At 36.9% G+C, this 16,879-nt stretch overlaps 1 protein-coding gene across 3 annotated transcripts; it reads right to left on the bottom strand.

Annotated features, from left to right (window-relative positions):
• Window positions 1-318: 318 nt before the first annotated feature.
• tiprl (TIP41, TOR signaling pathway regulator-like (S. cerevisiae)) lies at window positions 319-16,577 on the bottom strand. Of its 3 annotated transcripts, XM_067494600.1 has the most exons (10): window positions 16,479-16,577; window positions 15,075-15,174; window positions 7,866-7,993; window positions 7,561-7,740; window positions 6,533-6,632; window positions 5,688-5,819; window positions 4,949-5,044; window positions 4,736-4,798; window positions 2,511-2,652; window positions 319-2,235 (listed from the first exon to the last, which is right to left on the bottom strand). In XM_067494600.1, exons 2-9 carry the CDS (start codon window positions 15,099-15,101, stop codon window positions 2,521-2,523), a joined length of 858 nt encoding a protein of 285 aa, XP_067350701.1. In that variant the 5' UTR covers window positions 15,102-15,174; window positions 16,479-16,577; the 3' UTR covers window positions 319-2,235; window positions 2,511-2,520. The 3 variants fall into 3 exon arrangements, with proteins under 3 accessions (XP_067350701.1, XP_067350700.1, XP_067350702.1); XM_067494599.1 differs by lacking the exon at window positions 15,075-15,174 and having other exon boundaries at window positions 2,506-2,652; window positions 16,479-16,547; XM_067494601.1 differs by lacking the exons at window positions 7,561-7,740; window positions 15,075-15,174 and having other exon boundaries at window positions 16,479-16,552.
• Window positions 16,578-16,879: the final 302 nt, after the last annotated feature.

Below are 16,879 nucleotides of genomic sequence, written 5' to 3'. Positions count from 1 at the left end.
AATATTAATGAATAATAATAACATTCAAAATAAATGTCTGTACCTAACAATAGTCAAATACTAGTAATTAAAGGCAAATTGCATCAAATGAACAGCCAATTCATATACAGTGACAGGCCAACTGCCATACATCAAATAATGAACAAATAACAAAATAGAGATGCAACACACAAATTAAATGCATTTATTATTATTTTAAATGTTTCTTGCTTTGGCCTTTAGATTTCGCAATTCTATCATTTAAGGCAGGCCTGTTGTTCTATGGGATATTTTAATTATTTGATTAGTGCTCTGTGCCTGACCTCTCATTTAAACATGTTGCTAAGTAATAAGGTAAACTATACGGGGCGGAACCAGTTACTGGGAAGTTCACATTAAACCACGAGTAGTGTTTTTTTTTAAGGAGCTTTATAGATAAAGATGGATGGGATTGGAAGAAAAACTGGCAAAAAATAAGTTGCTCTTGGTGAGTGCAGGCCAGCTGCATAGCAGCTCCCCATTGGTGTGCGAGTGATTTTGAGTGTGTATGGGTGAATAAGAAGTGTCTCTGGGCAAGACACTGAACCACTAACAGCCCATTCCCCTCCCCTGTTGTGCAGTGCTGGTCCAAGCCCGGTAGAAATCGGGGAGGGTTGCGTCAGGAAGGGCATTCGCCGTAAAAAAAGAACTGTGCCAAAACAACATGCGGACAATTATCCGCTGTGGCGACCCTGAACTCACGAGATAAGCCGAAAGGACAAAAAAAAAAAAAAAAAGGGTGATTAAGAAGTAGTGGGTACCAGTGGTGTAGAAAAGTGCTACTTTTTTTAAAAAAGAATACATTTAAAGACATCTATACAATTGTGTTATCACTTTGTCATTATGGATTACTGAGTGTAGATTAATAGAAAAAATTAAAAAAATAAAATTGTAGTATCATTAAGTGTCAGGACGTGTGGAAAAAATAGTGTCAAAATGTGTCAGGCATGTTGTGTTATATCAGCGAAAATAAAAGGAAAGGTGTTTGGTGAGACCAGCAATGTTGTATAGCTTAGAGACAGTGGCACTGAAGAAAAGGCAGGAGGCAGAGCTGGAGGTAGCAGAGCTTAAGATGTTGAGGTTCTCAGTGACAAGGATGGATAGGATCAGGTATGAGTACATCAAAGGGACAACTCATGTTAGGTGATTTGGAGATAAAGTCAGAGAGGTCAGATTGGCGTGGTTCGGACATATCTTGAGGAGAGATTGTGAATATATTGGTAGAAGGATGCTGAGGTTGGAGCTGCCAGGCAGAGGTAGTTTAGAATGGTGTCTGGGCCTGACCGATTTAGCATTATAATAGCAGCTAAAGCTTGGTTGACGCTGTGTCAAGCCACAGGAAAATGCTTCAACGCACAACAGTAAAGCGACATCAGAACTGCTGAAAAAAAAAGAAAAGAATCACGGGTATGGAATGGCTTAGTCAAAGTCTAGACCTCACCTCAATTAAAATGCTGTCATGCAACCATGAGAGAACTGTGCATAAGATAATGCTCAAAAACCTCAATGCAAACTAAAGCAATGCAAGGAAGAATTGGCCCAAATTTCTCAACTGACTGATAAAGTCATATAGTTTAAACAATTACATCAAGTTATTGTGACTGGGGTGCAGGATGATAGAGCAGTCGTCCACCAATTCCGCAGTTGTTGGTTTGATCCCCGGCTCCTCCAGTCACATGTCAAAGGGTCCTTGAGCAAGACACTAAACCCCAACTTAGTTGGTACCGGTGAGTGTTGGCCAGCTGCATAGCAGCTCCCCCATTGGTGTGTGATTGTGAGTGCGAATATGTGAATGAGAAGCATTGTAAAGCACTTTGAGTGGAATACTTAGAAGCGCTGGGTTAATGCTAGCAAGCAACCTGCATCTGACAACAGCAGAAGACACATCAGCAAGAAGAATGAAAATAGTATGGTGGCGAGGCTGGACTTGTAGAGCCAAATTGGACCATCCAATCTCGGCGTCCTGTGGGCTGCAGTGAATGCCCTCTCATCAACTTAGGAATTTGAATTTATCCAACATTTAATGCCATCTTATTTCCACAGCACATGGAAACCATGAACCTTCATAACCACTGCAAGAATGCAGCAAAAGCAAAACAAGCTAGTTATATTTACACAAACTAAATTTATTTGACCATATGATAGATGTATACACATGTATTCTGGAGGTGCTTGACTTGCAGTTGGAAAACAATTTTTTTCACTTTCCAGAAGCCACTGCAAAAAATACAAGATTTTAGAAAATGAAGTGCAGTATTAGAAGCAGGGGAACAACTTATCTAGCAAATGTCAAATGTCTCAAAAGTCAGTTCAAACATGAACAAAGTGTTTAAGTGTCAAATGTGAAGTAGTAGTTTTAGGAAAACACCATTGTAGTGGTCTCATACTACTATTATACATATATTTGAAGTGGAGATGTTAGTGTAAGATTTACGTGGTTTAAGGCTGTAAGTCCTGTTTTTCACAAAACAACATATCAATGTGGACCTTACATGATACTGGTCACTGAATGACCTCATCAACAGCTTTCTCAAGCTGCATCACAGGAAGCTCGAGCTTCTCACACTCCATCCGCTTCAGGGTTAAGTGCTGCGCAATCTCACTAGGATCAGTATAGAGAGTAGCTGGAATATTCTAAGGAAGAGAGTAAAACCTTTATGAAAATGACAAATGATAAATGCAACACATAACGGGAGGTTTGAAAATGAAACATTTAAAGTAAATGCATGTTTTGCCAACCAGGGCTTTAAATAAAATTTGGGGAAGAAAACATTTAATTTGATTTCATTTGAAATTACCATTTTGTGCAAAGTAAATATTTATTTTTTAGTTAATTGCAATGTTTATACGTAATTAAGACATTTCATATATCTATAAAGAAATATATTAAGGCCTCATGCAAAAAGCAGTAATAATAGGACAATATAATACACAATTCAAACGTTGTATAAGTTCTGTCATATTCAGCAAAAACAAAATCAACTCCTTGCGTGCTCCATCCAGAGTTTGTTCTCATGTGGTCCCATGTGGTTGTACAGTATAAAGTCCTGATTCTGTGAATGGGGAAAACTATTTGGGTCTAGCCCGTAATCAGCTCAAACAGTGCTGTAGCAGAGGCAGAAATTAGGATGGGTGGGGAAGTGGAGGGATCGGGATTTAGTACAAAATTGCAGAAGCACCAAGTTGTTTTTATTGGAAAGCGCTACTTCTGACTGTATTCATGCTGAAAGGTGGAGAGGAGACTTTGTTTGGTGCTGTTTGCATTAGTTTTTGTTTTGTCACTATCCACTGATATTTAGGGAACCATTGAGAAAAAGGAAATTTTCTCCAGTCTGGGATCATTTTAATCTTATAATGGCAAATAAGGTAATGTTTTCCTTTTCTGTTTCCACTTTTGTTTAGTTTTCATCTGAGTTAATTATGTTAAAATTCCTCTCTGATGGCCTCTTCATTAAATCCCCCCCCCCCCGCATGAATTAACCTTTAATTTTATTTGCAGGTAAAACTGCTCCACAGACCTGTTTTGCATAAACAGGAGTATTTCATTATTGCCCCTCTACAAACTTGCTTTTACATTTTTATGTACCTACACCTCATCTTTACCTTGTGAAAGGGTTATTTCCAAATCAGTAGAATTGATCTCAAAGAGACAAAATTGCCTTGTCCACAACATGCAACAAAACTTCTTTTCTTAATAGAAATGTGTAAAACCTGCCTTTTCCCCTCACATAAGTACATAAGCACTCACACATTCAGAAGCTTATTTTTCATAAATGACCTTAACAAAAATTTCACTTTGATTTCACGTTTTCCAACAACTGTAAACTGTAAATTAAAATGTAGAAAGATTATATAGGACCTCTATAAAAGGTTCCAATTTCTGTATTCTCGGTTAACGAATTTACTATGCAAATTTAACTTGTTATATAATGCATGTTACTTTAATTGTTGATACAAACAAACAAACTTGGACATTAACTGGGACATTACACAAGATGCAATGATAACGACCGAACATCTTGATGACTCCACCCTGTTCCCACCTCCCACCTTAATGAGCCTGTTTAGGCCAGGGTAGACCAAATGCCTACTCTGGAGGATATAAATGGGTTCCTAAGCCACTTTATTTAGACTGAAGAAGCAGCTTGGACAAGTTCCGAAACACTTGTTACCAAGAAGAAAGAAGTCCAGTTTGATTCAATCTTTGGATAACCAAACATGGATTACTGAGAATCTTTACCATCCAATCCAGTAGGTGGCAATGATGCCAGCTCTAAGCTAGTCTGCAAAATGTCAGGAAACTTAAACGACGAAAAAGACAAAGGAAACGCATACTAACGCAAGAATTGTGGACTTTGGCTTTAACAGCCATGTAAAAGGAATTTAAGAGTTTTGTGGCAATACTTTAAACACATTCACTGCCCTCAGGTTATCTCTGTTATCTAATTGTGTGAGTTTGAAAACCAATTGGCTGCACTATGGCTGATGATTTAGTCAAATATTTTCAGTTTATTTTTGAATTTAGATTACTTTGCAGAACTTATTCCACTTTGACATGAAATTGTATTTTTGTACATTGTGTACCCCCCAAAAAACAGTCAAACTAAATGGACCATGATTAAATTTTCTACATAAAAAATAAAAAGGAGAAAACCTCCAAAGAGGATGACTCTTTTCTATACACACTGTGCCAGCTGTGTGTTGTAGCTTAACTCACCTTGAGTTCTGATATTGTACTTTCCCTTGTACTGAACTCTCGTAGCATGTAATTTTTTCCAACCTGGAATCAACAATAGCATTAACATTCCTTATTCATTAGGGACTTTGCCACAGTCAGTGTCAAATATCTTCTGCCACATTTAAATTGGATCACAAGCTTATTATAAAGCCATGCACTGCACATTATCCAGGCTAGAGGAAACCAACTTGCCTCGTGATACAGTCGTGTATCATTTATTCTAATCAGCACTCCATCCACGCGTAGGAAGAAACGTAACAACAAGAAGAAACTGGTGGGCATCACCCTCTGCAACAAGAACATGACACACATAAACATATTATGGCTGTAACACAAAGGCTGTCAGTCAACCATTTGCCAGCATCAAGCCATTGGGGATCAGTCAGTCAGTCTAGTCTTTGCAGTGTGGGCTGAACTGTTGGTACTAGTAGGACCCCTGCTGGTGGGTTTTTGCCCAGTTAATATGTTGAACCAATACCTGTTGGCATGCCCGTAAGTAATAGATCACTCTTATTGGCGGTTCAAGTTAACAAATCAGTGCATGAGAAGAGACCATTTTATTACCAATGCCAGTTATACGTAGTTACATACCATCTGTGGTAAACAAAAGTGGTGGGAAAATGGTAAGTTAAAACTGCATTGTTTACAGTTTGTACAGAAACGATTTCAGGTCTTATTATAATTGATTTTCTGAGTTTGGTGGAGAAAACCAAACTGACAATCAGTGAACTTTGCCTCCTGAACGCCACTTCATTCCCAGAATCTACCTGTGGGGTGGTTGGCCATAGGCAGATCTAGCTGTGAATGTAAATAGAAGCCTTAAACACAGCTGCTTCAGCAGCCGACTGGGAACTGAAGGCTTTCAGTCTGTCTTAAAACAAACAAATAAAAAAGAAACAGACAGTATAAGACATTTGACATTAAGACCTACAATTTTTACACTGATCACTGACACTCCATGGTCATGTAGCTCATCCTCAAACAGCAGGACTTCATCAAAGAACATGATCTGTTCTCGAGCCTTTAACTTCTCCATGTTGATGCGTTCTGCTGTCTCCTTCACCTTCAGAAGAACAACATGTAAACATCTGGATTAGAGCTTCTCAAAGACACAAAATCACTCGTCACTCTCAATTCTAAGAAAATTGACATATACTGTACATTTAAGAAGTACCACCTGAAATTTTTCACCAAATCAGATACATTTTTCATCGGATCAAATTTTTTGACATTCTTATATGCAAATTCTCTCTAGTCTGTCAGTGAACAGCCATTTTAAGGTCTCTCCTGGGCACTGTGGAACAGGTTTCATTGAGGATATCTCTGTACTTTATTGCATTCAGCTTTTCTTAAACCCTGACCAGTCACCCAGTCCTATAATGCTCAAAAGCACCCCAATGCTCCCACCACGATTCACTGTAATGGGGGTATTTGGAAGATGATGAGTGGTGTCTGGTTTCCTCCAGACATAACATTAACACTCTGATCGGGGGAGGGCTGTAGTTATAGACCCCAGGCAAAGTGTATGGGCATATCAGGCACAAGCTAGATAAATGGGAGGCACCTGAGCTAAATTTCAAGTGTTATTGCAAACATTTCAAAAATTCAGTTTTCACTTTGTCATTATGATGTACTGAGTGTAGATTAATGAGTAAAAAAATAAATTTGAACGACTGTAGTATCAGGCTGCAACATAACAAAATTGAAAAAAGTGAAGTGGGTCTGATTGAACTGTTGGTGAGACTTTGTTGCATAAAATTAATGAAAAAAACTTACCTTTATTTGCAAACTCTCTCCTATCAGAGTGCCTCTGTAGTCTGTGGTGTATGTCCAGTCATAAGGTCTTACCACCTCTTTGGGGTGTTCGGAATCCACTCTTGAAAGAGATAACAACACTTATGAGACAAGTGACAACGTTAACAACATTTTTACCATATAACTCATTTTCAGAAGGGGGACTACTTTGATTTTTTTAATTGTTCTGGCAGTGTGTAACCAGCTAATAGTCACAGCTGCATGCTGTTCTGTGCCTGCACAGTTCCTGTCATCATTTATCATTTGCTTTCAAATGATTATATGACAATAACATATTGTATAATCACTACTTAAATATAATCTGCGCTCCAAATTATCTCATTTTAATTATCTCATTTTTATCTTACATGGGGCAAATTAACTACAGTACCAATAAAATTAAAAAAATTGTTTCTATAGTAATTTGCTCTCTACCAGAAGAGTGTAGATACAGTATGACAATGACCACAGAGATTGTTACGGAAATCCTGAATGCAGTGGAAAAACCCATCTATCTACAAGATAATGCATTTTCAGGCTCCTGTGGCATAGACATCACAGTGAAAAAAAGCTTTTATGTTCCTCTTCAGAGTTAAAGCAGTATGTCCGGTGAACAGGAGCCCCACTAAAAATTCAATAAAATTGTGTATTGTGTATGTCTTATGCATATTAGGTTTAGGGTTATGACAGTTAAATTTAGTGCTAAAATACTAATGGTCAATTATTTTTTTCAGTCTTTGACAATTTTTAACCTCAACTAAAACCACTAAACCTGAAATAAACTAAAATGAAATAGTTTTTTAACTAAACAGGAACTAATGAAACCGCTGTTGGAGCGAAGTAAAAAAAAAATAATAATAATAATTTAGTTCGACTTAATTATAGTATATATATTATCGTATCAACATATCTGGATATGTAAAACTATAATACCCTTTTCCTGTACATATCAACTGTTAAAGGAATTCTCCAGCTGTGGTCTTTGTAACAAACTGTGATTCTCATCTTGCCTGCTCTCACACCATTCCTGAGCACAGGCAACCTTGACAGTGTCCTCCATGCTACTGACTCTCTTCAGGGCATCAATGGCATTAAATTCAATGCCATAGCCATCTGTATGTTGGATACGTAGTACGTTATCTCCAAACAGCATCTCTGGTAGGCAGGGCATGCTCATCTCCTCTGCTAACCTGAAAAGATGGCTTCTGTTAACACTGTGAAAAGAGTAATCTGTTCTATATTCACAAATGTTAAATGACAATTTTTTGCAAACGTTCAATAAAATAACTGAGAAATGAATTTAAGAACATCTCACCGTTCAACATCTTTGGATTTCATGATGTGGTTTTTTGCAGCAGTCACTTTCCATGGTCCAAAGGTGAAATCCTGCAGACTACTCTTGAAACCATGTGACATCATTGTGGACAGCGAAGCCAACATAGACTACAAGAGAGGTCAGTAGAGTTTTCAAACAGACTGTATTGACAGACATTCAAATAAGGGTATATGGATGCTATCAATCGTGTAAGAGCCTTATTCATACTACTATTCATACTCAGGCTGTTAGATGTCTGGCATCAATTTTAGCTACTTTTGAATTCTTATGCGGAAACAGTACTTTGGGTGCTTTCAGCCATTGCTGATTATTCTATTCTCACAGCACAATTTTACATACTGACAAATTCTATATTTATCACAGCTGTATAATCACCACCAACTTTGGATTGTGATTTCTGATTAACCATTTGTTTCAATTTACAGTTTAAAAAATACAAAAAACTTGATTTAACAACTAAAACCACTGCATGGTTGATAATGAGGTATAAATACGTTTTTAATTGTAGTCAGATTAATAATTGTGAAGAAGCATCTGGTGCAGCTTCCAAGAGCAATTTTTCCACACAATGAAAATGCATTCAAAGACGAATTAGTTATGAAATTAGACACAGGCTTAAACTTGCTTTTTGCTCTTCATTGCAATGATTAGAGGCAGCGATAGCTTTGATAAACCCATTATACCATGAATAATAAATAAATGTCACTTCAAATGAAAATGCATATAATATAAAGCCTTGTTGGCATAGTTTATTATTTTTGTGTGACTAAACAGTAACATTGCAAACTTTGGTTTGATAAATCAATTGGCAGTATTAATAGGCAGATGCTTGTGAAACTGTTAAAAGGAAACCTGTAGAGATGACTCACATCTCTGTGTTAACAGTTGTAGTTATTTCCCCTTTATTGTAATTTGTAAAGTACAAAGTATTATCAGTACTAATAAACGCTCCAAAGCAGAGAGTTTTCCTAACAGCTGTACATTCAGTTGTCAGCTATCATCAGAAATTTATGTTTCGCTTCTGACAGCCAGAGGACAGGTCCTTTAACTTAGCTAAAAACATGTGTTTATTTTTTATTACATGCAAGTCTAAAATAAGGAGACAATTGCATTATCAACAAGTCAGACTTATAGGAAGTCTAATAATGTCATATATCAAATACGAAAATTAAAGCAAGAAATACAAACAAAAGAAAAATGTAAGGGGAGAATTAAATGGCTCTTTATAAAATACAAACTGAAAGAGCTTGTTACTGTTGATCAGTCTTGCGCCCCATTCCTAAATATCTCTGGATGCTGTTACTTTACATTAACTTGTAATCTTATTTATCTATATATCTAGATTTTTATAACTTATTCAAAAAAAGGTTTTGCAAATTCACTATCTACAGCCTCCACAATTGTACAGGGCATTTCATCTATAACAGTAACATAACTCTAACTCTACTACTTTGCCTAATGTTTTACTTTTATTTAACTTAGCATAGATTATTGTTAGATATACTCAAATTTGAATGGAATAATTTGACAGCTATTAATCTGGATTGGAGTGTGGAACATGATATTAGGAAGAAATTAAGAAAACTTTATTGTTTTTTTTAAAGCCTGTTCCTTTTAAATATTAAATTAGGTGACGGTAAGCTTACACATAATGGGAAATATACTTTTTTTGAGAATGATGAATATCACAAAGTGAAAAACATATATATAAATTTACGCTACACAGTATTATATCTGTCACAATAAAAAGATCTGTGATTATAAACTTGCCATGATGCTTACTGATTTCTTCAGGTCTTTTTCAGCTTTCTTCCATTAACAACGTGCTTTTGGATTTAATTACAATGTCATTTATGTCCCAATATTCACACACTATGCATATAATCATTATGAGTGATGAAATGAAACCTGCATCTCAACTATTTGTGATTTACATGTTTGTTTGCCCAGTATATCAGCACCCTGATTCTCTTCTGCTTCTACATGGGGCAGAATCCAAAGGAACCCCACTGTCAATCCCTAATTGTGCAACCTTTAAATTGGATGGAATATTGTCTCAAATGACAGAGAACGTGGCAGTTTTGCTGTAACCTCAGTTCTCTGAGTGGAGAGACCATCTCCAGCTTAAAGACCGCTCAGAGATTTGTTCCGATCAAACTATCACTGATTGCACACCTGCCGTGAAGCGTGGCCGAGGAAGCCACACCCTGACCATGGGAGGTCATTCCCCGCACATATGGCATATATTGCGGAGTGGAGGGATTGTTTTTCTCAACTCAGAGAACCACGGTTACAGAGTAAATCTCCTGCTTCTTGTCTAATTGTTATTCGCACCAAGGTGCTAAAAATATATAATTTGGAAGCTGCAGTGGCAACAAGACAGTGTTTGTAGAGTATTATTACTGCAGGCATTATTAGTGATATTGCACTGCAGATGTGTTGCCCTTTAGTGTAGTTTTTTTAAGTATTTAAAGATTGTAAATTGTCACAACATGTGTTACACTCAAGGTCATATGTTCTGTTTTCTAATGTATTTGATTTTAAAATAAATGCAACCACAAGGGGCACAAGCCAGTGTCTTCTTGTGCCTGTCCCAAGTCTGGATAAATGCAGAGGCTGGTGTCAGTAAGGGCCTCCGTCGTTAAACACATGCCAAATTAAAAATGCTAATTATGACTTCCACACTGAATCTGACTTCCATACCGGATCGGTTGGGGCTGGCCTAACAATGACCGCCAATGGTGCTGTGGACCTACAGGGTGCCAGTTGAAATTGGGCTACTGTTGGTTAAAGGAGAGGAGGAAGGCGTGTTCGTAGGCAGAGAGAGAAGAGGAAAGCCAAGACTGACAGTAGGGACTTTGATGTAGTGAGAGAGGACATGAAGTTAGTTGGTGTGAGAATAGAGGATGCAGAGGATAGCTTACCGGGAGCAACTTGGGGTTCAGTGTCTTGCCCAAGGACACTTCAACATGTAGCTTGGACTGGGAATCGAGCCACTGACCCTGTGGTCCATGGATGACTGCCTTACCAACTGAGTTACGTCCACCCCTGTCCTCTGTATACAGGAAAACACCCCCCGTCCAAAGACCTACCACAGCTACATATCATTGGTACACAGCTGTACCCACACTCATGTCAGTCCAGGTTTGGTATGGATGCGCATCATGCTCATAATTCTAATGGCAATTCAATTTTCATTTTTGTTATGCAATTTCAAAATGCATAATGAATTGCCAATTGCAAAATGCAAAGTGGCAATTCAGTCCTCAATTCAGTTTGAATTATTTGGATAAAAATTTTAAATAAAAGCTAAATCAACTGCATTTAATATTTCTATGTTTTTTATAGTCTGTATTCAAATGGCAATTAATTTTGCAATAAGAATTTCAATATGCAATGTCATTATGTAATTTGAAAATTTTGCAATTGGAATTCAGTTTGCAAAGTGGCAATTCAAGCCTCAATTTAGTTTGAATTACGTTTTAAATAAAAGCTTATTTAATTGCATTTAAAAATACAATGTCTTTTTGTAATCTTTATTCAATAAGTCAATATGCAGTTTAGGCATGCAGTTTCAAAATGCATTATTCAATATTTAAAGATGCAATTTAATCTTCAATTAAGTTTGAATTATTTTAATTAAACAACCTGAATAAAAGCTAAATCAAATGCATTTCATATTGCCATGGTTTTCTGGTGTCGCTATTCAAATGTGCTGTCAAACAGCACCCCCTCTCTATCTGCATTTTCAATTACTTCTCACCATGCTCTGCTGGTGTCAAAACTCAAATTGCAATGCAATCTATAAGTCCTCTCATGAAGGTGGAACCCCAGCTGCACCAAGTATGACCCACCCCTACTGTCCCTCCGATTACCTAAATAAATTTAAGTTCAACCAGCCTAACCAACGAGAACCAGCCAATGATGACACAGACTAAGATGCTGGCGTGGCAAATTTGAAAATTACTGGTAACAGACACCTCAAATGTAATCACTAAAGAAGCTTGCACATCCAGGATGTCTTTAAGGGTTTTGTTCTTCTTGCAAGAGAGAAGGTCATCAACAGACTCAAGTCTCCGTCCATACAGTTCTAAAGTCTTAACATGTCAAACATGATTTTATTATCCTCCTGTTGCTGTGCAGAATACTCTTTATCCCCCCCAGGCTGTTACCTCCAGCTTTTTCCCTTTTATAGTAACTTTTACAACATATGTTAAGCACATAAGAACTTGGTGCAATTAGGAGATGTCTCCGTGTGGGCAGACAACCACATAGCTGACCTTGTTCACCTCTACATAAATACATACATACATACATACATACATACATACAGACATACACACACACACACACACACACACACATATATGTATACTCCGTAACTTTGGAGCCTAATATATTAGAAGGGCTTTTAAAAATGTTTGTACAATCACTTGATATAACCTGGATTAGTTAGTCATGTAAAAAGTTTGAAACCCATAGAGAGACCACCAGAGACCTCAACTGCACCTCCAGGAGGATGATCTTGACCTTAAGGATTTGAAGAAGTGAACAGACATGTTGTGATTTAATCAGCGCCCCCCCCACTTCATTAGCTAAAAGCAGACACTCTAATTTAGCAGTCTTAGCAGTCTAGCAGTCCATTTCTTTATAAAGGTTCTACTGGACTGCATCATAGAGATTTTATCTACTCCCTTTTTTTAATCATTGAGACCAAGCTAAACAAAAACAGCTCTTTGTACAAAGGAGTTCGGTACAGCCGTATGTGCAGGTCAGATCCAGAACAATATTTTAAATCGCACTAATCTTGTTATGAGAAGGGTTTGTAATTCTGACTCCAGGCCTATGAGAGCTGCAGTACTACTTGTTTTCCAATTAACCTTGCATTACCCACAGCTAATTACCTGCATCAGGTGCATTCAGTAAATTAGAAGAGCACACCATCTAAGATAGGAATGGAGTGTGGGAAGGCAAAATGAATTGCTATCACCGGCGTCATATTGACTGAACATACCTGAACAGCAGCATTCATAGACCTAAGTACTAATAAAATTTCATAATTTCATGCAAAGGCAAGGAATTCTTACAATGTCATTAGTAATACAAAGTCTGCTTTTTAGTATCCATGGGTTCTACAGAAGAAGGTGGTAACTAACAAAATGATTCTGAAGGGTGTTGCAAATCTGAGCCACCACCAACCACACAACGCGATACTGTGTTTTGCTTTGCATTTTTTTGGAATGCTGTGCAAGTAAATTTGACTTCATTACTTCTGATTTGTGAACATGGTCTATGTTCTCTGCTATCATTTAAACTTTTGATTTTCTTTTATCTTCACCGTCTTTCAAGACCACAACCCTGTGTTACTCTGACAATGCTGACCCATCGCTCATCACAAGCTGCTAGACACCCTCACTTTCAAGTCCAGATGAGTTCAGATGATCATTTGGAGGATGGTGTGAGTAACATAATCCAAACTGAAGGTTCCTCCAAGTAATGTCATCTGGAGGCATTTTTCAGATAGAAGTAGTTATTTTTAACATAGGGAAGTCAGAAAGAGGTTTTAAGGGCATTCATTTACATGTACTACTCAAACTAAACCCAAAAGAAGCAAGTTTAATATCAACAAAGGGGTCCTTTAATAAACAACTAGATCATAGCTTAGTGAAGTACGAAAGAAAAATCTATCAAGTTATGTTTGTGTCTGTGCCAATTATTTTACAGGATATGTGGATCATAGACCCATCTTAGAGAAGGTGTTTGGGGCCTGGCACCAGAGGCCATTGTAGTTCATAATATGGGTGGTTCAGACATCTAGGTTCCTGTGTCATGGTTCAGACTTCATAGAGGCTGTGAAAAGGGAATGTGGTGTTTATAGCTTGCACCTACAGTATACGCCTACCCAAAACAGAGCATCTGCCAGCTCACTGAAAAACAGATTTTCAGACCTGCCAGAAAACATGATCTAATAGGTATTTAGGGTGGAAAATTAACACACAAATTCAGGAGTCCTCCAACATATAGTAAAACTATAGGAGTATAGTAGCAGTATAATATGTAATCTTTAATTACTATTTTATACACACAAACTGAACATTGTCACCTTCATGAAGAAGGATTTACTTGCAGGACTGTTGGATTAGACTGACTTAGTTTTACCCTTATGAACTTACAACTAGGGGTGAGGTGATGCAATGACGTAGTTGAAAACTGACTTTGTAAAAACGCTGACTTGATGGCTGTATCCACAATCATCTAAAGTATGGGAGTACAAACAACAAGGTGCTCTGTGAGCTCCACGCAAATGGTTTTATTTATTTTGCTGTTGAAATGCGAAATGTCGATTGTACCATATTCTTTTAACTTTAATAGAACAAGCTCTTCCTTTAACTAATATTGTAGAGAGACTTTATATGGGTCTGTGAAACACAGGTTGCCAATAAGGACCAGCATTTTTTCTTTGAGGAATAATGACCTGAAGTGCATACTTTGTTATTTTTGTTTGTTTAAAGAGAAGATGATGGAATAAAATATTGACATTTAAATAATTGATTAATTTTATTTTATTTTTAGTAAACTCTTATATTAATAGAAAAACAAAGTAGCTTAATGGGAAAATAATCTATAGTTTATATGACCACAAGATCATTTTTAGGTGTAGCCTACTTACAACTGAGTGGAAATTCATACAACTATATTTATAAAAGTAAAGTCACTACATAGACTCATTAATATCTTCCTAAATTAAATGGAAACTTAAAAAAATTAACACTCACTGATTTGTCTGTTTGTTTGCTGCTGATGGGGACTTACTGCTGAAATGTACACTTATTACAGGGTCCTGCCTGGTTTGGTCGCAGTGTCCACCACAACTTGTGGCACATTAGGGCAAACCGTAAGCACATAGAGTAGAGCACAGACAGCCTTACATATATTTCAGCTTTAGCTGCATGTACGCTAAGGTGTTAGTAGCAATTAGCCAAACTTGTTGTGGTCAACAAATGATGGTTAGTGGGAGTGTTCAGGCAGAGCTAAAATGATCACTTCTGCACATTATTAACACATTATGATAGTTTAACAAGTGTTTTGATAATTTACTCTAATTGTTTGGTGGGTCAAATATTTTTTCTTGTGTGCACATGAATGAATACTGGTATTGTCCACTGCAGTTGAGGAGTTTGACTTTACCTGAGCTGTCTTTGCCCTCTCTGCCATAGCCAGGGACACTTGGCTGGTCCAGAAATTATATTTCCAAATCACTTGTCTTGAAGTACTGAGAACCTAGGAACTTAAAACACAAATAATTATTTATATTTATTATCTTATTTTCTATACACCTGGACAGACTGTAGGCTAATTGCAGGTGCTATTTTAAAATATTTTTCATTTCTATCATATTATAATCCTATTGTTCATTTTTATTAATTCATATTAATTTTTTTGTCTGTCTGTCGAGAACAGTTTATCACATCTACCATGAACAACACAAAATATTTTTTATCCACAGTGACTTTCTTTATTTTCATGTACCTGCTCACATGGTTTTTGGTTATCCCTTGGGAGATTTTCCATTTCTGCACCTCAGCTTCTCTCTTATGGAGCTCACACTCACTATAGGTAGAGCTATGCTCACCTCCACAGTTAAAATACTTTAACTTGCCTCCCTTTTTACACTCCATGTTCATGTGCACCTGCAAAATTTCTACATCTTTATTTGCCTTTACACACTGCTACTATATGCCCATAGTTCTGAGGTTTAAAGTCTCTTAGTGGTGATGAGAACATAATATATCCCATGTATTTTATGCATAGATATTTTTTTAATTAAACTTAATCACTACAATCCGTCTGTAACATTTCTCCTTTTTTTGGGGGGGGGCGTTGTTTGTTTCTTGTTGTTTAACCACTTTGCCCATATTATTATCTTTAAATTGTTTAATGGACAAAGCTGTGGGTATTTATGATTATTAATCCTACAACATTCTCCTTATCCTGAATCACAGAAACACGTAATCTTTTTGCAATCAATTTTGGTCAGTCTTTGGGATTTGTTGAATTAAGTTTTATGACGCTACTTCTTAAACCAGTTATATGATCACCTTGTACTGTTTTTGCTATACATTCCTTTAGCATTTAAGACTTCACTTTGCTGTTCTCCAGCCGCCTTCTCAACTGCCATTCAATTCCAAAATAACATGTGCAATATGTGTATGTGCTAAATGACAATAAAGGTTGTTCTCTCTCTTTTCCATCTCCTGAGGATTCCGTCCAGTTGTCAACCTACCGCCTCCCATCAACCAGAGACTAGCCAAGTGATAATGCTTCCTATGTATTAACATGATTTTACTGCAACACGTATCCATTATACATTGTTATTTGTTTCTTTTGACCGAAAAAAATGTAATGCTGATAGATGTAGCAGATATATTAGACTTTCGGTCAAAAGGGTCCCTCACATGTAGGAAACAATTAAATGCTTTCGATTTGTTCGGCTTCAGAGAACAATAATCTGTGTAACGTTAATGCATATACATTAATAACAAAAACATTAAGTAGTTAACAACACAGACGAAGAGAAATAAATCTATTTACCTCAGTGTTATTAATCGTTACAAACATCCATTTCATGGAGGGGTGCTTGAGTGCGCCGATAAAAATGGTCCGGTTATGTTGGCTACACTTAACATGGTTCCGCAATTTCTGCATACGTCACGTATGCACATTTCAAAGCTGATTTTTTAGCATCTGAAGCATAAACAAAGGGTCCATAGTCAATTACAGACCTTATCATTGTTTGATATTTTAAACGCAGGAACTCAATCTCTGACGCCAAATCACCAAACTCATTTAAAGTGTTTGACAGAAATCTTTGGCCCAAGCATTCTCCTCTAATTATTCCTATGAAAATTTTTAATAATATCTCATGCTACGGCCCTTAATCTTTTGTACTCTAATATATTATACAGCACTGAATATTTCCGGTTTCTTGTATG

The sequence above is a fragment of the Channa argus genome, chromosome 24, assembly GCF_033026475.1.
Source record: "Channa argus isolate prfri chromosome 24, Channa argus male v1.0, whole genome shotgun sequence".
Lineage (NCBI taxonomy): Eukaryota > Metazoa > Chordata > Actinopteri > Anabantiformes > Channidae > Channa > Channa argus.
This window is presented reverse-complemented; position numbering and strand designations above follow the sequence as displayed.